This window comes from Triturus cristatus, chromosome 2_1 (assembly GCF_964204655.1).
Source record: "Triturus cristatus chromosome 2_1, aTriCri1.1, whole genome shotgun sequence".
NCBI classification, from domain to species: domain Eukaryota; kingdom Metazoa; phylum Chordata; class Amphibia; order Caudata; family Salamandridae; genus Triturus; species Triturus cristatus.
The window spans coordinates 930,277,449-930,303,942 of NC_140581.1; the positions used below are offsets into that span (position 1 = coordinate 930,277,449).

At 50.0% G+C, this 26,494-nt stretch overlaps 1 protein-coding gene across 3 annotated transcripts in view; it reads right to left on the minus strand.

Annotated features, from left to right (window-relative positions):
- Window positions 1-26,494, minus strand: part of VPS13A (vacuolar protein sorting 13 homolog A) — a 2,314,464-nt gene that overhangs the window by 1,938,736 nt on the left and 349,234 nt on the right. For all 3 annotated transcript variants that reach the window (XM_085633365.1, XM_085633382.1, XM_085633374.1), the window contains exon 15: window positions 13,816-13,945. In XM_085633365.1, the coding sequence (XP_085489491.1) occupies window positions 13,816-13,945 (130 nt within the window). The remainder of the gene's footprint in view (window positions 1-13,815; window positions 13,946-26,494) is intronic.

Genomic DNA, 26,494 nt, shown 5'->3' on the forward strand with positions numbered 1-26,494 from the left:
GTCTGCTCTGGCGTTCAGAGAGCCCGCCAGATGTTGAACCACCAGGGTGACGCCCTGGTGTTCCAGCCATGTCCAGAGGCGCAGAGCCTCCTGACAAAGGGTCCACAACCCCACCCCGCCCTGTTTGTTGCAATACCACATGGCGGTGGTGTTGTCCGTGAACACCTGCACGACACTCCCCCTGACAGAGGGAAGGAAGGCTTTCAGTGCAAGTCGGATCGCTCTCAACTCCAACAGGTTGATGTGGAGACGAGACTCCGCCGGAGACCAGAGGCCTCTGATCTCCGCCTCTCCCATATGGCCACCCAATCCCAGAAGGGACGCATCCGTCACTACGACATGCTCCGGTTGGGGAAGGGAGAGGCTCTTGCCCTTGACCCAATCGCGGTCCGTGAGCCACCACTGCAACTGCTGTGCAGTGCCCTCCGAGATCAAGACATGGTCGGACAGGTTGCCGTGATGCTGGGCCCACTGAAACTTCAGGTCCCACTGCAGAGCCCGCATGCGCCGCCTGGCGTGATGCACTAGTAGGATGCAGGAGGCCATCAGCCCCAGAAGCCGCAACACTAGCCTGACCGAAACCCAGGATAGAGGCCGAAAGATGGGAATCAGGGCCTGTATATCCCGGATTCGCTGTTCCGGTGGATGGACCCGGAACTGCGCCGAATCGAGAACCGCTCCGATGAAGAGGAGCTTCTGAGAGGGACTCAGGTGTGACTTCGGCACGTTGATGGAAAATCCCGGCAAATGCAGGAGATCCGCCGTAGTCTGGAGGTGGGAGACGACTGTCTGGGGCGAGCCCGCCTTCAACAACCAGTCGTCGAGATAGGGGAAGACTGGAACCCCTGATCTGCGCAGATGAGCTGTGACCACCGCCATCACTTTCGTGAACACCCGAGGGGCACTGGTGAGGCCGAAGGGGAGCACGGTAAACTGAAAGTGCTCTTGGCCCACCGTGAACCGCAGGTAACGCCGGTGGGCCGGCAGGACGGGGATGTGGAAATATGCGTCCTGCAAGTCCAACGCTACCATCCAGTCTCCGGGGTCTAGGGCAGCTAGAACCTGAGCCAAAGTTAACATCTTGAACCTTTCCTTCCGGAGGAAGGCATTGACGTTCCGGAGGTCCAAGATAGGGCGTAGGCCCCCTTTGCCCTTCTTGGGAATCAGAAAGTAGTGGGAATAACAACCACGACCTACTTCTGGGCTCGGAACGCGCTCGACGGCCCCCTTGGCCAAGAGGGCCGAAACTTCCTCGTGGAGAAGATTCAAATGATCCCCCGAGATACGGTGGTGCTGCGGTGGCTTGGCTGGAGGGGTCGTCTCGAAGGGGAGGGAGTAGCCCCTTCGGACGATTTGCAGCACCCACCTGTCCGATGTGATGGACCGCCAGTGGAGCAGGTGATGGCGAACTCTGCCGCCCACTGGCGTGGAATGGGCCTGAAAGCTCGGACTAGGAAGGCTTTGAGGCGGATGCTGCCGGGGTGGATGTGGGCTGACCTCGTCGTCCTACAGAACCGCCTCGGCGGAAACCACGTCCGCGCGCAGGTTGGTTCTGCGGCTGGTGGCTAGGCGCACGTGAGGAGGCACCCCTTCCTTGGCCACGAAAGGGGCGAAAGGCGGAAGTTTGCGACCGCGGGGCCGAGAGGCCCAAGGACTTGGCCGTAGCCCGGGAGTCCTTAAAGCGATTCAGCGCACTGTCCGCTTTCTCGACAAAAAGGCGAGTGCCATCAAAGGGCATGTCCATGAGAGTGCTCTGGACATCGCCCGAAAATGACGTGGACCGCAGCCAGGCGTGACGTCTAAGCACCACTGTGGTAGAAATGGCCCTACCCAGCGAGTCCGTAGTGTCAAGCCCACATCGGATAGCATGTCGCGCTGCATCCCTCCCATCGGCCAGAGCCTGGGTAAGTCGTGTCCGGACCTCCTCCGGACACAGGGGCAGCACGTCCTCCACCGCATCCCACAGAGAGTGGGAATAACGGTCCAAGAGACAGGCGGTGTTCAAAGACCGCAAGCCCAAACTAAGGGAGGAGAACAGCTTCTTGCCAAACTGTTCCAGTCTCTTGGAATCCCGGTCCGGCGGGGCGGTCGGGAAGGAGGATTGGGAGGTAGAGGCCTGTATAACCAGGCTCTCAGGGGTAGGGTGTTGGGACAGAAAACTGGGTTCGCCCGGAGCAGGGCGGTGGCGCCTGGCGACGTTCCTGTCCACAGGAGGAACTGTGGAGGGCTTGGACCAGGTGCCCTGCAGAACGTCAATGAGGGCCTCATTGAATTGCAGCAGAGGCTCAGTGGAGCTTGCTGCAGACTGAAGCACCTCAGTAAGGACGTTAGTCCTCACAGCCACGGCAGGCAGCTCGAGCCCAAGGGCTGCGGCCGCCTTGCACAGCACCACAGAGAAAGCAGCGCCCTCCTCCGAAGCCACAGTCGGAGGAGAGACGAATCCAGTGTCCGGAGAGGTATCCAGGCCACTGGCCTCCCCCAGTTCATCTGCCCAGTCCTATGACATTTGAGCCTGAAGGGCCATAGGATCCTCGGATCCCTCCCAGTTGTCCCCATCATCCGATTCCTGGTATACAGGAGGAAGGAGCGGAGCCGGGCGATAGACATAATGTGTCTCCAGCGGCGCCGAACGCGGCGTCCATCGACGCTGTATCGGCGCCGGGCCCGGAGCGGGGCTGAACTGGGGCTCGACGTCGAGCGGAGTCGGCGTCGGGGGTGGTATCGGTGTCGACGCCGGCAGAGGAGGCGTTACGAGGTCGACCGGCGTCGGCGGGGACTCGGGAACGGGTCCCTCGGGCGCTTGCGGCGTCGAGGCCGGAGCCGTCAACGGCGCCGGGGCCGGAGCCGCCGGCAGGCAAGGCAGCCCAGTTGGGTCCGCGGGGCCCGAAGGCACGCCAGCGGGCGTCGACGGCGGAGCCAGGCTCCTCATGGCCGAGAGGAAGGCACTGACTTCCGCCGGCGTCGCGTCAGTCCCAGGGACCGGTGGGTATGGGGACTTGCGCGGCCCCTGCGGCTCCGCCGGAGCCGCGGGGGTGGAACCACCCTGACCCTCGGCCGAGTCGCGCAACCGGCGAGGGGAGTCCTTAGAGCGGTGTCGCCCGATCCTTGGACCTCCTCCTGGACTGGGATCGAGAGGCGCGCGGAGCCGAGTGGCGAATCTCGAGAAGATTACGGGACCGCTCCCGTCTAGCCTTCGAGGTCAGGGCCTTGCAGTCCGAACACGACTCCGCGTCGTGGTCGAGGCCCAAGCAGTAAAGGCACCGGCGGTGATGGTCCGTAACCGACATCAAGCGGTTGCAGTCAGCACAGGCTTTAAAACCAGGCATCCTACCGGCACCGGAGTCGAGACAAGATCAAAAAGGATCAAAAAAGTTAGTCAAAAAATGACTAAAGGGGTAGCTCTCCCGGATCTGCGCTTACTGGAGCGGAAAAAAGAAGAACTGACGTCAGCGCGCGAGGGCGGCGTCTAAGTACTCCGACGACATCATTCCGGCGCACGACGCCGACGACGGACGCGGAGCCGCAGACGACGCCTAGCGACGCGCAAGGGGTATTGCTGACGAAAAATCTTCCGGATCCAGTCTGACGCCTGGGGATATTCTAAGGTGAGGAATCTAACTAACGTGTTTCTTTCAGATGAAGCACCCCAAGTAGGGGTCAATGGCCAACTCCACAGCAGGAAACTGCAGGCCCAGAACCACAGGAACTCTCCACGAAAGCTCAGAAAAAGCCAAGTTAGCCTCTGAAGCGAGGCTAGGAGGAGAAAACATGCCAGAGGATGAGGAAGAATCAAGGCCACTAGTTTCCCCAAGGTCAGACACCGAATGAAATTCCGGAGGGGGCTGAGTGACGTCAGTTATGTCATCACCGACATCACCAAAATACCTGTGTTCTGAGGGGGAAATAGCAGGGGGCTCCTCTGAAAGAGGATGAACGCAGCACTTAGTCTGATCCGCAATTCAATTCCAAAACATTAAAAAAAATTACCAAATTAATAACATAAAAAATTTGAAATCCAGAAGAAAAAAAAATTACTTAATTATGTCTAAAATAAATTTTATATATATATATAAGACTTGACTTTGCAAGCCCACTGAGGATTATAATTAGCACACCACAAGTACCAGAAGCCTGTGAGATGGCCACGCCCACTGTGGCAAGTACTTTAATACGTAGGTGTGTGAAACAAACTTTGCTGCCAGTCTTTACTCTCCGCGCCACTGAAGAAGGGAATAGCAAGACTCCCGAAACGCGTATGGCGTACCATGATTACCTTGATGCTGAAGCTCTGAGAGTCTGCCTGCGTGCACGTTGTCATTCAATAAACCAAGAGCGAATTATTCTGCCTGAGGCTTCCTTCCTTTTGGGGCTTACCTGCTTGTGTTGGATATATACGGCTGTTGCCCAGCCGCGGAACAAAGCCCATCGCTGTGCGAGTCCGTGCTGGCCCCACCTGGCGCCGGTAGCAACGGAAGACAGACGAGGTCAGTGCCATCGGCAGGATGGTGTTGTTTCGACGCTCCGTGTGACAACGACAAAGCGGAGCAGGCAGCCGCAAAGACTATGCATCTACCCACTTGGGAAATTATTCATTGTTAATTTTAAAGACTTGACTTTGCAAGCCCACTGAGGATTATAATTAGCACACCACAAGTACCAGAAGCCTGTGAGATGGCCACGCCCACTGTGGCAAGTACTTTAATACGTAGGTGTGTGAAACAAACTTTGCTGCCAGTCTTTACTCTCCGCGCCACTGAAGAAGGGAATAGCAAGACTCCCGAAACGCGTATGGCGTACCATGATTACCTTGATGCTGAAGCTCTGAGAGTCTGCCTGCGTGCACGTTGTCATTCAATAAACCAAGAGCGAATTATTCTGCCTGAGGCTTCCTTCCTTTTGGGGCTTACCTGCTTGTGTTGGATGGATATATATATATATATATATATATATATATATATATATATATATATATAGTATGGCGTACCATGATTACCTTGATGCTGAAGCTCTGAGAGTCTGCCTGCGTGCACGTTGTCATTCAATAAACCAAGAGCGAATTATTCTGCCTGAGGCTTCCTTCCTTTTGGGGCTTACCTGCTTGTGTTGGATGGATATATATATATATATATATATAGATAGATATATATATATATATATATATATATACTCACTTAAAAAAACCATAGGTTTCACACATGTTATAGTTAGCTGGACATTTCACTCGTGAAAAACCATTGAAATTCCCCCGTTATAGTTCGTGCAGGCAACTATAACTCACGCGACCGCAATCCTCTGCTGATGACGTCAGATATTACATCACTGTATTTAGACACTTATTTACCCATGTTTTCTTCCATTAATTTTTAGCTATACATACATTACAAATATTTTTTTTTCAGAAAGACACATATGTCATCAGTGATGTAATATCTGACGTCATCAGCAGAGGATTGCGGTCGCGTGAGTTATAGTTGCCTGCACTAACTATAACGGGGGAATTTCAATGGTTTTTCACGAGTGAAATGTCCAGCTAACTATAACAGGTGTGAAACCTATGGTTTTTTAAGTGAATTTGCAAGGTTTTTTAAATGCTAATTCCTAACTATAACGTGTGTGAAACCTATGGTTTTTTCAGTGAATTTGTACGGTTTTTTAAATGCTAAGTTATGCATTTTTATTTTTATTTTTTTAAGGTTTTTCACCGTGCACGTACCGTACACGCGCTGTGGGCACGCGGTGCGCTTCGCGCACAACGCGCCCACGTTACGCAGTTTGCGGAATTTTTCCGTTTCTACCGTACGCGCACGCTACGCGTACTCCGCGATTTTTCGCAAAAAAATTTAAGGACATTTTGGCCCTTGGGTGTCCTTCTGGGACCCCCTGACAAAGGCTAGGGGGTCAGGAACTGTCCACCCTGCCCCCTTTTCACGTTCTCCACCTTTGTTTTTCACCCCCTCAGACTGCGAGAGACAAAATGGCGGCCGACACTTCCTGGTTTCGACCGATTCGAATGTTTACTAAGATCTAACAACCAATCAGAATCGCGCTCGCGCTCGCGCACGGCAGCGTGCGCGTACGGTAAGTATTACCGTACGCGCACGGTGCGCGCTTATAGATATATATGCTTTTAAATGCTATTTTCTCAGGAAATACTGAACAGATTTACACCAGACCTGCAAAAGGCACATCCCTGACCTGAGGACTACCTTTCTGCCAAACTTCAAGTAATTCTGTTCAACCGTTCAGGCTGTAGCTTGGACTAAAGGTCCTATGGAAAATGCATGGGGAAAACGCGTTTTGGGATCCCCCTTTTTCTCAGCCCACGCTTAACTAATCCCCCCGAGACTTTCAGGGAAGGAGCGGAGCGGAGCGCCCCACCTATTTTGAAAATTTCGCGAGGATTCGTCAATCGGCGCCAAAGTTTTTCCAAATAGAATGTTGCGGATTTCCTATGGAAACACGATCCTAACTATAACTATCTACTGGCGACCGCCAGTAGAATATATATATATATATATATATATATATATATATATATATATATATATATATATATATATATATATATATATATATATATATATATATATATATATATATATATATATATATATATATATATATATATATATATATATATATATATATATATATATATATATATTCCGCAGGACACACGTATCTTACAAAGAACGTGAGACAGGCCACACCAACTGTGCTTAATTCATTCCTTTATTCCAGGCAAGAACAGGCATGACGCGTTTCAACTCTAGACGAGTCTTAATCATATGCAGGCTTCAAAATGGTGGGATCGCCAGCTTTTAAAAGTACGTGAGTTTAAACATTGAAAAAGGACTTGTACTCCCAAGTTTGATTTAAAGCAGCAGTTAGTATTTAAATTCGGCATGTTTACTTTGCTCGGAGATGAAAAGTACACATTTTCCGTTTTGTAGTTCAAGGATAAATACCTCACAAAAATAAAGTATTGTCACAAACTGTCATTCATCTACATCTACATCTACACACACACACATATATATGTAAAATGCTGCTTACCAGTATGCATCTGTTCTTGGCATGTAGAGCTGCAGATTCGTACACAGTGCATTAGATCGCCATCTGGTGTTGGGCTTGGATGCTTTCATCTTGTTGTTGTCTTGGAAGAAGTCTTTTGTAGTCACGAGATAGGTGACTCCTCTCTTGGACGATAGTGCGCATGGGCATTGACTCCATCCTCAGATTGTTTTTCGTCATGATGGGAAATGATGGAGTCAGTAAGAAATAGAAAAGATGTCCATGTGAATGTATCTAATTAAGATAATACTGAAACGGATACATGGCAAGATCAGATGCATACTGGTAAGTAGCATTTTCCGTTCGAGGCATATGAGCTGCAGATCGTACACTGTGCATAAACTGTACAGCAGTGTCTCCCCTAGCTGTGGTCACCTGTATCCATTGCAGTGGTTTGAAAAAGTCTTTTAAGAACAGCTTGGCCTACAGAAGCTTGTTGTTTAGCCTGCACGTCAACACAGTAGTGTTTGGTGCAGGTGTGCGGTGTAGACCATGTTGCTGCTTTACATATGTCATCTAAGGGTATGTTCCCTAAGAATGCCATGGAAGCCCCTAGTTTGCGTGTTGAATGCGCTCTAGGGGGAATTGTTAATGTGCGTTTAGCCTTTTGGTAGCATATTTGAATACATTTTACTATCCACCTGGCGATCCCAGCTTTGGAGATGGGGTTACCCTTATGAGGTGGAGAGAAGGCTACAAACAGTTGTTTTGTTTTTCGAAAGGGCTTAGTCCTGTCGATGTAATATAGTAGTGCTCTTTTAACGTCTAGCGTGTGAAGGGCTCTCTCTGCTACTGAGTCTGGGTTTTGGAAAAACACCGGTAACTCAACTGATTGGTTTAGATGAAAAGCAGAGATGACTTTGGGAAGAAATGTTGGATTTGTTCTGAGAACCACCTTGTTACGATGTATTTGTAAGAATGGTTCTTGTATGGTTAAAGCCTGGATCTCACTTACTCTCCTGAGAGAGGTAATTGCAACAAGGAAAGCTACTTTCCATGTGAGGAATTGAAGTTCACATTTATGTAGAGGTTCAAATGGGGGATCCATGAGCCTGGTAAGAACAATGTTTTAATTCCACACCGGAGAGGGTGGTATTCTGGGAGGAATTAGTCTTTTAAGGCCCTCCATAAACGCTTTAATAGCAGGCACTCAAAATAGTGACAAGTGTTGTCTATTTTGTAAATAAGCTGCAAGTGCTGCGAGATGTAACCATATGGATGAATATGCCAGATTACATCTTTGCAAGTGTAACAAGTAACAAATGATGTCCTGAATGGAAGCATCCAGCAGATCAATATCATTGTTGCTGCAGTAGATGACAAATCTTTTCCATTTTGCTGCATAGCAAGCTCTAGTAGTTGGACGTCTGGCTTGTCTAATAATATTCATACAGTCCGGTGGAAGGTTAAGGTAACCGAACTCTAAGACTTCAGGAGCCAGATTGCCAGATTCAGCTGACCTGGGTCGGGGTGTCTTATCTCTCCATGGTTCTGCGTTAGCAACGTTGGGGAGAGGTGTAGTTTTTGGTGTGGAACTACTGAGAGTTCCAACAGGGTCATGAACCAAGGTTGACGTGCTCATGTGAGAGTCACCAGGATCATTTTGAGAGACTGTTGTTTGAGCTTGCGTACTACTAGGGGAATCAGTGGGAGTGGCGGAAAAGCATACGCAAATCTGCCTGACCAATTCATCCATATCGCATTGCCGTTGGATAACGGGTGTGGAAACCTGGCGGTGAAGGTTGGACATTTTGCTTTTGCGTGTGTGGCGAACAGATCTATTTCTGGTTGACCTCACAAGTGAAAAAATGGTTGAAGAACTTGGGGATGAAGTTCCCATTCGTGTATTTGCTGTACCTGTCGACTGAGCAGATCCGCAATCTGATTGTGAACTCCTGGAAGGTGTTCTGCAAGCAGGTATATGTTTAGTGGAATGGCCCATCTCCAAATGCTTTGTGCGAGCTGGGATAGCTGCAAAGAATGTGTGCACCCCCCTGTTTTTGTATGTAATACATGGCTGTCATGTTGTCCGTCCGGACTAGGACAGTCTTGTGTTGTAGATGTAGTTGGAATGATTTGAGTGTTAGGAATATTGCTAGTAATTCCAGGTGATTGATATGGAGCACTTTTTGTTGAGTGGCCCATTTGCCTTGAATTGTATGTTTTAGGAGATGGGCTCCCCAACCTGTGAGTGATGCGTCTGCTGTTAGCACTATCTGTGGAACTGGCTCGAGGAACGGCCGCCCTTTGGACAGTTTTGTTTGTTCCACCACTGCAGAGAGCGATGTGTGCGGCCGTCCACCAACACCGGATCGGTTAGTTGTCCTTGGGCCTGGTTCCACTGACGTGCTAGGCATTCCTGTAAGGGGCGCATTTGAAGTCTTGCATGAGGTACAATAAATATGCAAGAGGCCATCATTCCTATGAGTTGCATGAATACCCTTGCTGGGAGGGAGTGCCGTTGTTGAAATTTGGCAACGAGGGCTTGCATACTGGCTATCCTTCCTGGAATGGGATATGCCAGAGCTCTGGAGGGGTCTATTGTGGCCCCTAGATACTGATGTTTGAGGGAGGGCTGGAGATGTGACTTGGTGTAGTTTATTGTGAATCCCAAGTTGTGAAGCAGCTGGATGGTTCGGTAAGTGTGATGATCACACTGTTGTTGTGACTTGGCTTTTATCAGCCAGTCGTCGAGGTATGGAAAGACATTTGTTGTCTTCTGAAGTGTGCTGCTACTACCACCAGGCATTTTGTGAACACTCTGGGCGTGGTGGTAACGCCGAATGAAAGGACTGTGAATTGGTAGTGTTGTCCGTCCACCATGAATCTTAGATATTTCCTCTGAGCGGGGTGAATGGGAATATGAAAGTAGGCGTCCTTGAGATCTAATGTGGCAAGGAAGTCGCCTCGTTGAAGTAGTGGAAGAACCTGTTGAAGAGTGATCATGTGGAAATGATCTGAGTGTATGTAAAGATTGAGCGGTCTGAGGTCTAGTATTGGCCTGAGGGTGCCGTCCTTTTTGGGGATTAGGAAATACAGCGAGTAAACCCCTGTTCCTTGATGCAGTAAGGGAACTGGTTCTATCGCTTGCTTTTGAAGCAGTGAGAGAACCTCCTGTTTTAAGAGCGTGAGATGTTCTGTGGACATTGGACGCTGTTTAGGTGGTATGGTGGGTGTGGTTGCTGTAAATTCCAAACAGTAACCATACTGGATAATTTGTCTTACCCACTAGTCTGTTGTAATTTGAAAGTCTTCCCTCGACCGGAGTGGAATGGTCTGGGAGGAGCAGAGGGAAGTCACTGTTTAGTAGCGGCGGAGGTCCGGGTGTTATTGTTACCTCGGCCTCTTCCTTTGTTGTTATTTCCCCTGTATCCTCCTCTAAAATATCCTCTATTGGGGGATGTTTGTGTTGTATTTTTTTAAGAAGTGGCGGTAGTGTCTGTCCCCATGTTTTTGGATCCTCCTCTATAAAAGGAGCGACAAAAGGAACAACGTGTGGATGGAGACTGTAACGCTCCCATGGACTTCGCAGTCTCTGGGTCCTTTTTCATTTTTTTCCAGGGTGGTGTCTACAGCCTGTCCAAAGAGTTGTTCTTGAATGAACTGCTGGTTGAGGATGGTGCTTTGTACCTCTTGTTTAAAGCCTGAAATGCGTAGCTAGGCATGTCGTCTGAGCAGCACACTAGTGTTAATGGACCTAGAGGCTGTGTCGGCTGCATCAAGGGCACACTTGATTGAGACATTGGTTATTAATTTGCCTTCCTGAATCAAGTCATTTGCCTGAGTCTTGTACTGATCAGGCAAGTGTTGTAATAGGGTTTCTAGTCTGTCATAGTGAGCCCTATCATACCTCACAAGTAATGCTTGGGTATTAGCTATGCTCCAGTGATTGGCTGCTTGGGTGGCAACTCTTTTGCCAGAGGCATCTAGCAGCTTAGATTCCTTGTCCGGAGGTGGTGCGTCACCGGAGGTTTGTGAGTTGGTGCGTTTTCTAACGTTAGACACTACTAGTGAGTCTAGGGGTAGCTGCCCTCTGATGTAGGCGGGATCGTCGGGGGCAGGTTTGTATTTTTTATCAATCCTGGAATTGAGAATTCTAGCTCTCACTGTGTCCTTGAATATGGCTGGGGCGTGTTTAATGACCCCTTTGAGCATTGGCAGTATTTGTACAGATTTTTGCAACTGTTCAAAAGTGTCTAGAAGGAATCCGCCTCTGCAGGGTCTGAATACATGTGAACGCCATGGTAAATAGCAGGTCTGATAACAAGCTGCCCAAATCCAATATTGTCATCTGGGGGAGATGGTTTTGTTGGATATGGCTGGGAATCTGGGAGGTCTGGGGGATCTATTGGGTCGTCATAATCGTCCCAGTCATCCTGTGGCGTGTCCGTACCATTGTCAGGGTCAGTGAAAGGGTCATTGTTGCCCCTCCACCCCCTACGTCATCATCATCCTGTGGTGGTGGTGTATTTGGAAGTGGTGTAGGCTGTGGAGGTGAGAGAGGTATAGGAGGAAGAACAGGAGTAGGAAGACGAGGAGAAGAGGGTCTTATAGGTGAAGTGGCACAGTCTTTTTTCTTCAGAGGCACTGCAGGAGTGTCTGTTGTGTCCAGCTTCCTCTTCTTTTGTGGCATAGCGGCCACATGTCCTGTTATGGGGTCGATATGCAATTTTTTCTGTTTTGGATCGACGGGATCCGGTCGAAAAAGTTCTTCCTCTTCGACAACTGCTTTCGGCGCTGACTTTTTCGGGTCCGAGCGGGATTGAATTTTGTGGTCGAAGGCCTTAGGAGATGTTTTAGAGTCCTTTGGCTTGGCTATGGAGACTGAAATCTTCTTCGGTTCCGAAGGCTTTGGTTTTGCATCCAAAGGTTTTTCTTTCTGCGTCGAGGTGGTCGGAGCCGATTTCTTTTTGGAAGTCGAGTGGTCACTTGGTTTCGTTGCCAAAGGCGCTTTCGGGACGGGGATATGCGGTTTGCTCGGTCCCAAGCTACCGGAAGGCTTTTCTTTTATCTTCGGAGCCGAGCCCGAAGGCGGGGCTTCTGAAGTCTGTTTTTGGTTGCAACTGTGCCCAGCAGGCGAAGTCTTGACCAGGGCCTTCTTTTTCTGGGGTGGAGTGGGGTTAGGGGCAATTGTATTCACTCGTTGACCAGGAGTGATGTGGGCATCTGAGTCGTCTGCTTCGGGCACAATTTCGAGGTCTTCGGAATCTTCTTCTGGGACATCTGGGCCTTCATCGAAGATGTCCGCTGGTGCCGGAGCTGCTTTCAGCTCCATGATGTGTCGTCGGGCCAGATGATCACGGATGGTCTTTTTCGATCAAAAAGAGGAGCAGGCCTGGCAATTGTTCTCGTCGTGTTCTGGCGAGGGACACAGGTTACAGACCTTGTGATGGTCACTGTGTGGGAATTTAGCTCCACACTGGGGGCATTTTTTAAATGGAGTCTTTTCCATGAGCTGTAGGCCCGACGGCGTGGATGGGCCCAACGGCCCGCGTCGATGACCGGAATCTAATTGTTGAGTTGCGTGCCGAAGATCACGCGATCGATAACAATACCGAAGAGTTTGCGCATCGAAAAGTTTGAAGTTTCGAACCGGAGCGCAAAAGTTACATCTGAACCCAATGACGGAAAAAAACAATCTGGATGGAGTCGATGCCCATGCCCTCCATCGTCCAAGGGAGGAGTCACCTATCTCGTGACTACAAAAGATTTCTTCCAAGACAACAACACGGTGCAAGCATCCGAGCCCAACAACAGATGGCGATCTAATGCACAGTGTACGATCTGCAGCTCATATGCCTCGATCATATATATATAGTAAAAAATAAACAGAGGTAGGGGAGCGAAGGGTGCACTCAAAAGAAATGCGAGACAGAAAAAGCAAAAGAGGGAATCAGATTGCACCCTAAAGCGCTACCATATTGAATGTAATATGTGAAACTGTAAAATTTTAAACAGTTGGCACAAAATGCCCCAATATATACAACAATGTGACCAGTTTATACCTTATCAGGGAGAGACAGCTTGTCCGAGAGAGATTCACAGACCGAAAAAATGGAAGAAGCATCTTGGGGAATATTCTAGGTCACTTAACTGAGCTGGTATCCTGCAGCAGTTGAACTAAAAGCAGACTGGCAGCATTATAGCAATGTTCGCCTGAGAATATTGTATTTTGTTTACTTGACAAAATGACAAAAAGTGATAATTATATAATCATTATGTTCTAAATGCAAGTCTGCAAGAACAGAATAAAACCCGTTTCCAGTTTGTTCGTTACAATGGGTCCGATTGTTATTCACTCTTCTACTCTTTTCATTATGCTGTTATTCACTGCAACTCCACTCCAGTAGTTAGAGTCAAAGATTGTTTTAAACGGCTGTAATGGAGCAATACTCAGTAGTGGAGTTGTAGTCAGCCTCTCTGAAGTTCATTTTCAATTCTTGGTTTTAAATACTAAAATCAGAAAAGCAAGTTCACAAAAATGGATGGGTTTGGAACCAATATACAACATAAAATGGCAGATTGATAAGCTTTCTTTGTCTCTTAAGCATCAGCAGTGCTGCTGTTAAAATGAATATGAAAAATGATCCCTAGTCAGCTATATAACATTATAATGTGAATCTTGAGAACATCAGTCTCACAATATTATGAGGTAAATATTAAATCAAAATATGAACAACACATTCATTTAACTTATAGATTAAACTGAAACAAAAATGAAATAAAATAAAGACTACCCACTTCCGGATTTGGTTTCTTGCTGGGGTTGATTGCATTCACCTGACCAGCCCCACATCCAGCCAAACCACCCCTTGTTCTCATCTTCATCTTTCACTCCTGGTCTATAAATCTTCAGTCCGGCTTTGGAAGCCTAATTGAGCCAAAAGGAAAGAAACAGCCTTAAAAGAAATACACAGTCATCAAGGGCCATGCATCAAACCAAGCTCTAAAAGCGTTTTCTACTTTTGTGCGCAAAGGATGGTTAGATTGCATATACGATGATATCCACTCTCAGTTGCCATGGTACTCATATTGCTTCTACACAAAATTTTAGTTATTTTTTAACTTCCTTGCAATAGTTTTACTTTCTCTGCACAACAGAATTCTTTGTACTTGAGGTCTCAATTTTTTTAACCTGTGATTCTGTGCCAAAACCTTGTTTTTAACTTTTTAATAATCCTTTATTTGCATTTAAAGTTCAACGCAAAATATAAACTAACGATACAGTGTGACAGTTTCAGAGGGAAAAAGACAGCAGCAAGTCCAAACCAACCACAGCACCTCAGTGATATGCGTAAATAATGCCAAAATGACAGCAAGCCGCAAACTAGTGGTTGTCCACGGACCACATATTTTATTGTGTTTTCCCAAAAATCTCTTCCATTTATACACATTTGTCCGCTGCTGCATAATAATCCATTCTTAGGAACCAGTCTGCAATTTTAGGTGCTCATCTCTCTTGGCCATCAAAAGTTCTAAACCTGTCAGAATTCTTTATCATCTCATATATTCAATCGCTCCATTATACCCAAAGCACAAGTTACTTACTTGTGTAATGATATATCTGTAAGAGACATTAGTTAGTGATAGATTCCTTACCTTAGAATATCCCCAGGCATCAGACTGGATCTGGAATGTTTTCGTCAGCAGTACCCCTGTGCGTCGGTAGGCGTCGTCGTACGGCTCCGCGTACGTCGCTGGCATCGTAGCCGCCGAGACTATGTCGTCAGAGCTACTAAGACGCACCCACGCGCGCAGACGTCAGTTCTGTACACAAATTTTCCGCGCAAGAAGCGCAGAGCCATGCCAGAGACCGACTACAGGTGCAATAGCACTAGGGCCCTGAAACTAATGTCTCTTACAGATATATCGTTACACAAGTAAGTAACTTGTGCATCCGAAAGAGACACGTTAGTGATAGATTCCTTACCTTAGAATACATACCCAAGCAATACTAACCCCGGTGGTGGGTCAGCGAAGTGAGATTACACCAGAAAGTCACGGAGAACCGAACGGCCAAAGAAGCAGTCTCTCCGGACCAGACTGTCAAGGCAATAGTGCTTAGTGAAAGCATGCAACGAGGCCCAAGTGGCCGCCTGACAGATGTCCTGCAGGGGGACACCGCGTCCCAATGCTGTAGTAGCTGCTGTCGCCCTGGTAGAATGGGTGCGTAGCCCAAACGGATGTTCCTTTTTAGCCAGAGAGTAACAGGCTTTAATGCACAAGACAACCCATTGAGAGATAGTGCGCTTGTGCACAGCCCAGCCTTTCTTGGCGCCCACGTAGCCAACAAAGAGTTGGTCATCCACCCAGAACTGTTGTGTGCGGTTGAGATAGAACGAAAGGGCACGTTTTGGGTCCAGATGGTAGAGCCTCTCCTCTTCTCTTGAAGGGTGCGGAGGCGGAAAGAAAGTGGGCAGAGTGACAGTTTGCCCAAGATGAAAGGCAGAGACTACTTTTGGTAGAAAGGAGGTACGTGGACGAAGTACAACCTTGTTCGGATGAATACCAGGAAAGGAGGTTTACAGGAAAGAGCTTGGAGCTCACTCACCCGCCGAGCGGAGGTGATGGCCACCAGGAAGACAGTTTTTAAAGTCAATAACCAATAAGGACAGTTATGAAGAGGATCAAATGGAGCGCACATCAGGTATGTGAGAACCAGGTTCAAGTCCCATTGAGGCATCACAAAAGGAATAGGAAGGAAAAGGTGAGTAATGCCTTTGAGAAATCTATTGACAACTGGGGACTTGAAAAGAGAGGGCTGATCAGGCAACCTAAGAAAGGCTGAAAGAGCAGAAAGGTAGCCCTTGATAGTGCCCAAAGCAGAGCCCTGCTGGGCCAAAGAAAGAAGGAACAATAGAACCTCAGAAAGAGGGGCAGCAAGAGGATCAACAGATTTTGCTGTGCACCATGCCACAAACTTTTTCCACCGAGAGGCGCATACCGTTTTAGCGGAGGGACGCCTGGCTGCCAGAATCACATTACAGACTTCAGGAGGCAAATCAAATGGAATCAGCTGTCGCTGCTCAATCTCCACGCAAGGAGGTGGAGGCTGGACAGGTTCGGGTGAAGGACTGTCCCCTGTTACTGCGACAGGAGGGGGATCCACGCTCATACTGCGTAGCTCGGGATACCAAACTCTTCGAGCCCCATCTGGTGCCACAAGAATGACTTGGGCCCGGTCGCGGCTGATCTTCAGCACTCTGGGCAGAAGTGGTATAGGCGGAAAGGCGTACAACAGACTGCAACTCCACTCGCGACAAAAAGCGTCACCTAGCGAGTGCCGCCTTGGAAACTCCAACGCGTAGAACTGCTGACATTGCGCGTTATCTTTGGTGGCGAATAGATCTAACCAAGGTTCTCCCCACTGCTGAAAGAGACCTTGCACCACCTCAGAGTGAAGACGCCATTCGTGATCCAACATGCACCTGCGGCTGAGCTAGTCAGCCCTGGCAATCAGGGTACCTGCCAGGTGTTGAACCACCAAGGAAATGCCTACTGTGTGCTCTGGTTGGGGCAGGGAGAGGGATCTGCCACTGACTCAACGCTGGTTCGTGAGCCACCACTGCAAGTCCTGTGCAGTGCCCTCCGAGATCTGGACGTAGTCTGACAGGTTCCCCCGATGCTGCGTCCACTGGAACTTCAGGTCCCAATGCAGAGCCCACATATGCCATCTGGAATGATCGATTAGCAAGATGCAGGAGGCCATGAGGCCCAGCAGCCTCAGTGTCTTCCTGACCGAAACCCAGGACCAGGGCCGAAAGATCGGAATCATAGCCCGAATGACCCGGACTTGCTGTTTGGGAGGATAAACCTGAAATTGCCGTATCGAGAACCGCTCTGATGAAGAGGAGCTTCTGAGAGGGAATCAAGTGCGACTTCGGCACTTTGATGGAAAACCCCAGGAAATGCAGGAGGTCGGCCGTAGTCTGGAGGTGGGAGACGACTGCCTGGGGCGAGCCCGCCTTCAACAGCCAGTCGTCGAGATAGGGGGAAGACTGAAACCCCTGATCTGCGCAGATGAGCTGCGACCACCGCCATCACTTTCATGAACACCCGAGGAGCGTTGGTAAGGCCGAGAGGGAGCGCGTTGAAATGAAAGTGCTCGTGGCCCACCGTGAACCGTAGATAACGCCGGTGGGCTGGCAGGATGGGGATACGAAAATAAGCATCCTGCAAGTCCAACACTACCAGCCAGTCTTGTGGGTCTAGGGCAGACAAGACATGAGCAAGCGTGAGCATCTTGAACTTCTCCTTCCGGAGGAAGCGATTGACGTTCCGGAGGTCTAAGATAGGGCGCAGACCTTTGTCCTTCTTTGGAACCAAGAAGTAGTGGGAGTAACAACTACAACCTTCTTCTGGCGTCGGAACGCGCTCAATGGCCCCCTTCGCCAAGAGGGCCGCAACTTCCTGCTGAAGAAGTGCCAAGTGGTCCTCCGACATGCGGTGGTACTGAGGTGGCATGGCTGGAGGGGTAGATTCCAAGGGGAGGGAGTAGCCCCTTCGGACTATTTGCAGAACCCACCTGTCCGGGTTATCCGGGCGAATCCTGCCACCCACTGGCGTCGGGTGGGCCTGAAACCCCGGACTAGGAATGTTTAGAGGTGGCAGCGGCAGGACCCACCAAGGCGAGTCCCACGTCCGCGGCTGCGGTGAGACTGTGGCTGCGCAGGCTTGCGGGTCTGAAAGGAAAGCGCTTGGGCGCCCCGACCCCGAGAGGACCGAAAAGCGGACCCCGAGGGAGTATGCGTGGTGGCGAGACCCAAGAACTGGGCCGTAGCCCGGGAGTCCTTAAAGCGTTCCAGGGTGCTATCCGCCTTATCACCAAGGAGGCGTGTACCATCAAAGGGCATGTCCAACAGGGTGTTCTGGACATCCCCAGGGAATCCAGTAGTTCGGAGCCAAGCATAACGATGGAGCGCCACTGTTGTGGAAAGTGCTCTACCGAGAGAATCGGCCGTGTCAAGCCCACAACGAATAGTACATTTTGCAGCATCTCTCCCTTCGGTAACGGCTTGGGAGAGAACCGCCCATGTTTCCACCGGGCATTGAGGCAGCACCTGTGCCACAGTGTTCCACACAGATTGGGAATAGCGGCCTAGCAGGCACACTGTATTCACCGCCCGCAACCCTGAGATGGCAGATGTGAAAATCTTTTTCCCAAATTGCTCCAGTTTCCTAGATTCCTTGTCCGGAGGAGCAGAAGGGAACGCACTTGGCGAGGCAGAAGCCTGGAAAACTAGACTCTCATGCGTCAGGTGTTGTGTGAGAAAGCTGGGATCGCCCGGCGATGGCGGCGGGCCGCACCCTTGTCTACAGGAACTCCTGTGTTAGGTTTGATCCAGGTGCCCAACAGAATATCAGTAAGCGCTTCATTGAAGGGCAGTAACGGCTCCGCAGAGGAGGATTGCGGCTGTAGGACCTCAGTCAGGAGATTCGTCCTGATCGGTTCAGAAGGGAGCTCGTGGTTAAGAGCCTCAGCTGCCCTACGCAACACCACCGAAAAAGTCCCAACCTCCTCCGTGGCCAGGGAAGATGGGGACAGAGTACCAGGGTGTGGAGAGAAATCCAGATCCACTGGACCCTCCACATCGCCTTCCCATGCAGGCTCATCCTCGCATTGAGCTGCAAGAGGGTCCTCAGACCCCTCCCAGTACTCCCCTTCGTCCACCGGTTGCTGAAGAGGCCGGTAAGGACGAGGTGCCCTGGGAAATGGGATAAACTCCCCTCCAAGAAATGGAATGGGAGGGTAAGATACCAGTCCCGGCACCGAAGTCGGATCCAGGGCCGGCGCAGAGGCCCAAGCCGGCGCCGAGGCCCAAGCCAAGGCCGGAGCAGGTTATCGTGCCGGCGTAGGCGAGGCCAGAGGCGGCGGCACGGAGGCAAACTCTTCCGTCGGATCCGCTGGGCCCGAAGGCGCTCTGGAGGGACCCGGCGGGTCAAACAAATGACACAAGGCCGACATGAAGGCCTGCACCTCGTCCGAAGTCGCGTGCGGGGTAAAAAGGGTGGGTAGGCCACAGGCAACAACGGAGGCTCTAATGGAGCCGCGGGGAAGTTACCGCCCACGACCCGCAACCGGTGAGGGGTAGAGGAAGAGCGACGTCGCTTCTGCGACTTTTTATGGCACCTAGACATACCTGTCCACGATTCCTACGAGCGATGCTGATGGCTCCGCGACCAGTCCCTCGACCTCCCACGGGATCGGGACCTCGATCGGCACGGAACCGATTGCCGGACCTCCAAAAACTTTCGGGAACACTCCCGCAAAGCTTTCGGAGCCATGGCCCGCCAATCAGGGGGTACGCCTCGGGGTCATGGGCCTGCCCCAAGCAGAAGAGACACACGTCGTGAGGGTCCGATACCGACATGTTTCTACGGCAGGCCCTACAGGACTTAAACCCGGGCATCCCTATTGCATCAGTAGTCAAGTACACAACAAAACAAGTTGTCAGAAACCGACTTTAGACTTTTAACTAGGGGTACCGCTCTCTCTCGGATCTGCGCTGCTGTGCGGAAAAAGAAAGAACTGACGTCAGCGAGCGTGGGTGCGTCTAAGTAGCTCTGACATCATCTCGGTGGCTACGACGCCAGCGACGTACGCGGAGCCGTACGACGACGCCTACCGATGCGCATGGGTACTGCTGACGAAAACTCCGGATCCAGTCTAACGCCTGGGGATATTCTAAGGTAAGGAATCGATCACTAACGTGTCTCTTTCAGATGGTACCACTCTGGGTCTGGTACTGTTGGGTACCTATGATGTTCATGGGTGTATCATTTAAAAGTATCCCTGCATGAGCCGAAATTAATATGCAATGTAACATGTAATAAAAGGCGGCAATCAACCCCCCTCCCCCCCACCCCACCACACACAACCTATTGGGGCAAAAAAAAAAATAATCGCTGTGAAAGTAATTAAATTGGATCAATTTGAGGTCGGAGAGAATAGCTAAGACCCGGGCCGCCATAATAACCTCTTGACATTCCTCAATGTCTATCTCCTCTGCATCTAGGGCCAATCAGGCTTGAAGCTCCCCAAATGGGTCTGGGGTATACATAAACAGGTTTATGTATAACCTGGAAATGTTTATGTTTATGTTTATGTTTGTTGAATTTATATAGCGCTAATCACCCAAGGTCTCTAAGCGCTAAATCCACTTATGCCCAAACTTATGGCAGTTCGGGCTGTGCTGTTCCCATGAGGCACAGAGTCAAAACTGATTTGCATATGGCTGGGGCCAAACTGGGGTGGTGTGGTGAGCAAAAGAGCAAACAAATGATGGATTTAGGCCCAGATCTCTGTACTGGGTGAATGTATGACATTGTTCTGCATTCTGTCCATCAACTGTTGTTTTTGCATTTGTCACCCTGAGTGGGACGGGTATCCCCAGACGTGGGTCCCGTGCTCACCATGCCACTGGAATCAAGCTATCCTGGCTGAAGAGGAGTGAAACCCTGAAACCGGTCCTAGGATGCTTGTTTCCAGTCCAGGGAGGACCTGGCTTGGCAGTTCGGGCTGGACTCTTCCCCTGAGGCACAGGGTCAAGACTGATTTGCATAAGACTGGGTCCAAACTGGAATGGCATGGTGAGCAAAAAAAACGATGGATTTAGGCACAGATCTCTGTACTGGGTGAATGTATGACATTGTTCTGCATTCTGTACATCAACTGTTGTTTTTGAATACATTTGTTTAACCATTTAGCATGCCTAAGCGTAGAATAGGCCCTCAACCTATGAGAAAAGTTGATGGATTTCCTGGTGATAGGACCAAACAAAAACCTCACTCATTTTATTAATATTTAATACTGTGCTAACAGTGCCCATGGCTACCATAGAACGTAAGGTACAGAATACCATCAGATAAAAGCAGTTTATAAATGAAAATACAAAAACACAGCTCATCAGCTGCTGGTATAATTGTACATATAATTCCTATTGAAAGAAGCCCGTAGGGAAATTAATACAATGAGTCTTCAAGCTCCTTTCACATAACTTGTGCACAGTTTCAGGGGCCATCCTCTTGGTGTCAGCTGTCTCAAAAGTTGAAAATATGTGGAGGAGAATCGAAATTTGCCTAGCATAGTAACGGTAAGTTTCAATTCTATTAAGGACACAGAGGCGAGGATTATGCTTTTCTTCCTTCGCTTTATTTTCTATGCCAAACACACAGAATCCAGAAAAGCAGTTAAGATGACTTTTCCTTCAACAAACAGCAAGAAAACATCATTTGATCTCAACAGAAATAATCAAATTAGCTCCATAAACATCAACTCCCATCAGTCCATGGGGTAATAGAGTAACCAAGTCCTTCTACACTGTCCATAAATCCTAGAAAGCTCCTCCATCTTGTGAAGCCCTCCTCTTTCTTTGCGCAAGTCACGCCTGACCGTTATTGGTCCTGCTTAGCTCCATCATTTCCTGCAATGTAAGCAAACCACGTGAGATTATTCCTGATCACAATCTCAAGACGACAACACCAACATACTTTTAATAAAAGCCTTCAATGCGGGTAACCAATCAACCAACAGAAAACTTTAAACCAGATTACTTACATAAGTACGGGTGGGTTCACACCAGCTGTGCAACAGGAGGGATAATCTTCGCCTCCGTGTCCTTAATAGAATTGAAACTTACCGTTACTATGCTAAGCAAATTTCGATTCTACGGCAGGACCGGAGGCTCAGACTATGCTAGTTCAAAGCTTACTTACCACCAACTGAGCCACATCCACCACAGTTTTAAAGTAAAACCTCTTGAAGGTGGAATCGGAAGACCAATCTGCTGCTCGCATAAGATCTTCCAACCGAGCCCACAGAGAAAAAGCCTTAGAGGCCATCGCGCCCCTGGCCGAATGTGCTCCAAACTGTTTTGTATCAATACCCGCCTCTTGCATGACCCATCTCACCCACCTGGCTATAGTGGGTGAGGAGACAGCCTTGTGCAGTTTTCGTAAGGCAATAAGAAGTTGCCGTTCGCCCGGAGGGCGAAATTCAAGAGTCATTTCCTCATACGTCTTTAGACAGTTCACCACACAGTTTGGGCACATCGGTAAAAGCTGGATATGAAATTGTCCTAGAGTCTGATTTGGTATGACGACCCACTGTGAACGTAACCCCTTCTGGGGAGAAGACCCTTGCAGTAACGTCCAAAGCCCGGACGTCAGAAACCCTGTGACAGGAAACCAGACATAACAGCATGGCCAGTTTAGCGGAAAGTTCCTTCAAAGAAAGGTACGTATTAAGCTGCCAGGATAAGAAGAGATTCAAGACCAAATTGACGCCCCAGAGGACCGAGTATCGAGGTTCTGGGTGCAGCGACAGACGGATACCCCGCAAGAGCCGACAGACTAACGGATGTTCTACAATCGGGGCCCCGTCTACTGGACAATGAGCTGCAGAGATCGCCGAACGGATCACATTAATAGATCGGTAAGCCAGGCCATCCGTAGCCAAATCTGCCAGAAAGTTCAACATGGGAATGACGCCTGCGACCACGGGAACCAGGTCCCTTCGAAGACACCAACGCATCCACGCGGACCGATAGCGTTTCGATGTACTATCTGCCCATGCCTTTGACAAGAGACCTTGAGACGATCCCGAAAGGCCTGGGAGCGACCAGCGTCTCCTGAAAGCCTCCATGCCATGAGGGGGAGAGATTCCTGGAGAATGAGGTGGTGTCGCTCCCCGTCCGGATTCAGAAGAAGATGAGGAAGCGGGGGGAGTTGGATTGGAAAATCCCAAGAAAGTTCAAGAAGAACTGAAAACCAAACTTGAGACCTCCAATAAGGCGTCACCACCACCAAATCTGCCTCCAGAAAGCCGGATCCGGGTTGCCAGTATTACCACCATCGAGAACTGTGGGAAGGCTTAACCCCTCTCTCGACTCCAGTTTTGGAGAAATGCGTCCGTGGTCTCCGCCAGTGGATCGGGCCTCCAGCTTAAGAAGCGCGGGAGCTGATGGCCGAGACGGGACGCAAAGAGGTCCACCGAGAACGGACCCCAGAGATCGTCCAACCATTTGAAGACCAGAACATCCAGCTTCCACAGGCTGGAATACCTCAGATGCCTGGAATGCCAATCCGCCACCTGATTGGCTTGGCCTGGAAGGTACTCTGCCGTCACAGAGACTTGGTGTGCCAAGCAATACTCCCAAAACTCCTTCGCAAGATCCGCCAAGGCACGGGACCAGGGGCCCCCCAGGCGATTGACATAACGGACCGCTGAGACGTTGTCCATCTTCAGCAGTACACACAAGCTCGCTTGGTGCCTGGTCCAACAGCGGACGGCGAACTAACCCGCCAGAAGCTCCAGGCAGTTGATATGCAACTTCTGCTCTTCTAACGACCAAACGCCGCCTGTGGAGAATTCTCCGCACCGGGCACCCCATCTGGACCTGTTTGCGTCCGATTCTATGACCAGGTCCGGATTGTATGATAGCCCCTTCCTGAGGTGATGCGCTTTCAGGCGTTGTAAGGCACGATAATGAAGGGGACCTGGGAAGATTGCCTGGATGGAGGAGGAAAAAAGTCCTACCACCCGGGCAATCTGACGGAGGGAGGTTTGTGGCCTGGAGATGGTCTGTCTCAAAGTGTGACGGATCGTGGCCATCTTGCGAGATGGGAGACACAAGGAGGAATGAACGGAATCCACGATGAATCCGAGAAAGACCAGACTGAGTTGGTGATAGGACCAATTTCGTCCCGTTGATGAGAAACCCCAGGCTTTCCTAGAGGGATGCCGTCTGCTGCAACTGAGACGTCAGATTCTGGGGACACTGTGCCATGAGAAGGATGTCGTCTAAGTACACAATCATCCTTACTCCCTGACCTCTCAAAAACTATCACAGGGTGAAGCACTTTTGTGAAGCACCAAGGTGCTGAAGAAAGCCCGAACGGAAGGGCAGTGACTTCGTACACCTGACCCTGCCAGAGAATCGGCAGAAAACGTTGATGGGGAGAATGGACCGGAACTACCAGGCATCCTTGAGGTCCAACCTGACCATCCAATCGTGTGGCAGGAGTACATCCCAAAGAAGATGGATCCCCTCCATCTTGAAATGCCGGTAAACCAACCACCCATTAAACTCTTTGAGGCTGATCACCGGACGTCGGCCCCGGTCGGTGTTTTCCACCAAAAAGATGTTGCTGAGGAAACCGTTGGGGTGCAGAGTTGATCGACAGATGGCCCCTTTCCTGAGCAGAGCGGACACCTCCTCGTCGATCAGCTGAGCATGGGGGACGGAAAATAAATGGGCTTTGGGAGTTCTGCCTGTAATGACTGATCGTAAAATTCTACGTGAAACCCTTTTTACGGTCTGCAAGACCCAAGCATCTGACGTAAGCTGTGCCCAAGCGTCCTGAAAGGCCGCCAAACGACCCCCAATACGCACTTGCCCCGCCGGCATGACACTTACCGCCTGACTAGCTACCGCGGGTGTTGTTCTTGAAGCCGCCGCAGCCTCGGAAACGTTGTCTTCTGGTAGGGTAGAAGTTGTTGTAATTGGCCGAGGAGTTGTACTGCCCTCGCCCGGAGCCTTGTCCCCTGTTACCAGTCTGCTGACCGCCACGGCCGGTCGCGCGGCCCCTACTGCGACCGGCCTCTTGGGAGAAACGAGTTTGGTAAACTCTTTTTATGCTGGATTGGGCCTTGTCTAATGAAGTAAAAGTGGCTACGGATTTTCCCAATTCCTTTACGAAGGGGTCCTCAAAGAGGCCCCCTTGAGCCACAGCGCCTGCCTCAGAAGATGCTAAGTCACCCAGTTTTGGATCGAGCTTTATCAGAAAGGAACACCGGCGTTCTGTCGATAGGGCGCAGTTGGCATTCCCCATAAAAATGATTGCCCTCTGCGCTCAATTGGACAGCACATCGGGGGATATGGTAGAACCCGTTACCTTTGCCTCTTCCGCCATATCCAGGATTTTGGTCATCTGGCCTATGGCGTTGTCCCGGAGGCCCCAACCACTATCTCCTTACACGCCCCCTTTAGTGGAAAACTACTATGACACTAAAAAGCGGTTTTACTCTTCTTGTTTTATTACTCGCAATATGTTAAAGTTACATAGGGCAAGAGGTCTTCTAGTGTGCAAACAGAGGGAACAACTGGTTTGTCTCTTTTTGTAGGGTCCACAACTGAGGACTTCTTTGGTTCTCCTGGTCCCAGGTTCCTCCTCTCAGTCAGGCAAGCGTTGAAAGCAAAAAAAAAGAAAGAAAAGAGGGCTCAGGTTACTGTTTTCTGTCACAGGCCTAAAACGTAGGGGAAGCGGAAAAACGTGCACCGTCACCAGAGCCGAATGTGTGGCATGTTTAGTGCTCAGGGAAAAATAGTGCTCTCTCACTAGTGCCCCTTTAGGCGTGCCCACAGCCCCATAGCCAGCCCGGAACATGCACCCGGCACTTGCCTGCTCCCACGACCCTTCTGGGCCGTGGTGATGGGAGACACAGCCTCCTCGCCATTGGGGAGAACAGTGGTCCCGACGGCAGTGCTCCTTGAGCGGTCGTGCTCTTTCTTTTCTTCCACTTGGCCGGTGTATGGGTCCCGTGTGGTCCGTCCTCCGCTGGTGAAGCAGACGTCTTCCTCCTTTGGATCCGCGCTTCTCGCTCTCTGTTCGTCCCTACGCTCGGGTTGCTCGGCGTCCTCCTTTCCCGCAAACGGCTCCGCAACATCCGACGACTCTCTCGGACGCAACCAGTCTTCTTCAACAGCCGCGTCCACCCGGCTCCCATTCACTAGACCGCTAACCGCACTTCTGGGTTTCTCGGCGGCGGCCATGGTGGGTTGGTCGGCGGCGTCCGATGGTGGCAAACCATCACACTGCCTTCCCCTCCGGAATGGACAGTCGGGCCATTCCAGAACCAGAAACCTGGAGAGGTAGTACACATTCGCTTGGAGTTTCCCTGGTATGTGTATGGCCTCAAAGGTGAAGGGCTGTAATGCAAGAAACCATCGTAAGACCTTGGGGTTAGAGTCCTTATGTAACGGCAGCCACGTAAGAGGAGCATGGTCGGTTAATAAAATAAATGAACGTCCCAAAAGATAAGATTGCAGAGCTTCCATAGCCCACTTGAGGGCAAGACGCTCTTTCTCAATCGTAGCATATCTAGCTTCTCTGGGAAACAGTTTTCTACTGAGGTATAGGATGGGGCGTAGGTCTCCGGCGTCGTCTGGTTGGGACATTATGGCCCCCAAGGCCTCTGCCTGAGGCATCAGTTTGGAGAACAAAGGTTTTCTTGAAATCAGGACAGATAAGGACAGGGAAGGAACACAAGGCTCTTTTTAACCTTTGGAAGCTTTCCTCTTGTGGACGTAACCAAAGGAGGTGTTTTACTGTGTAAGTTTTTGTAAGCAAATCAGTGAGGGGACTGGCGATGTCAGAGAAATTTGGTATGAATCTCCTATTAATAGTTAACCAACCAGAG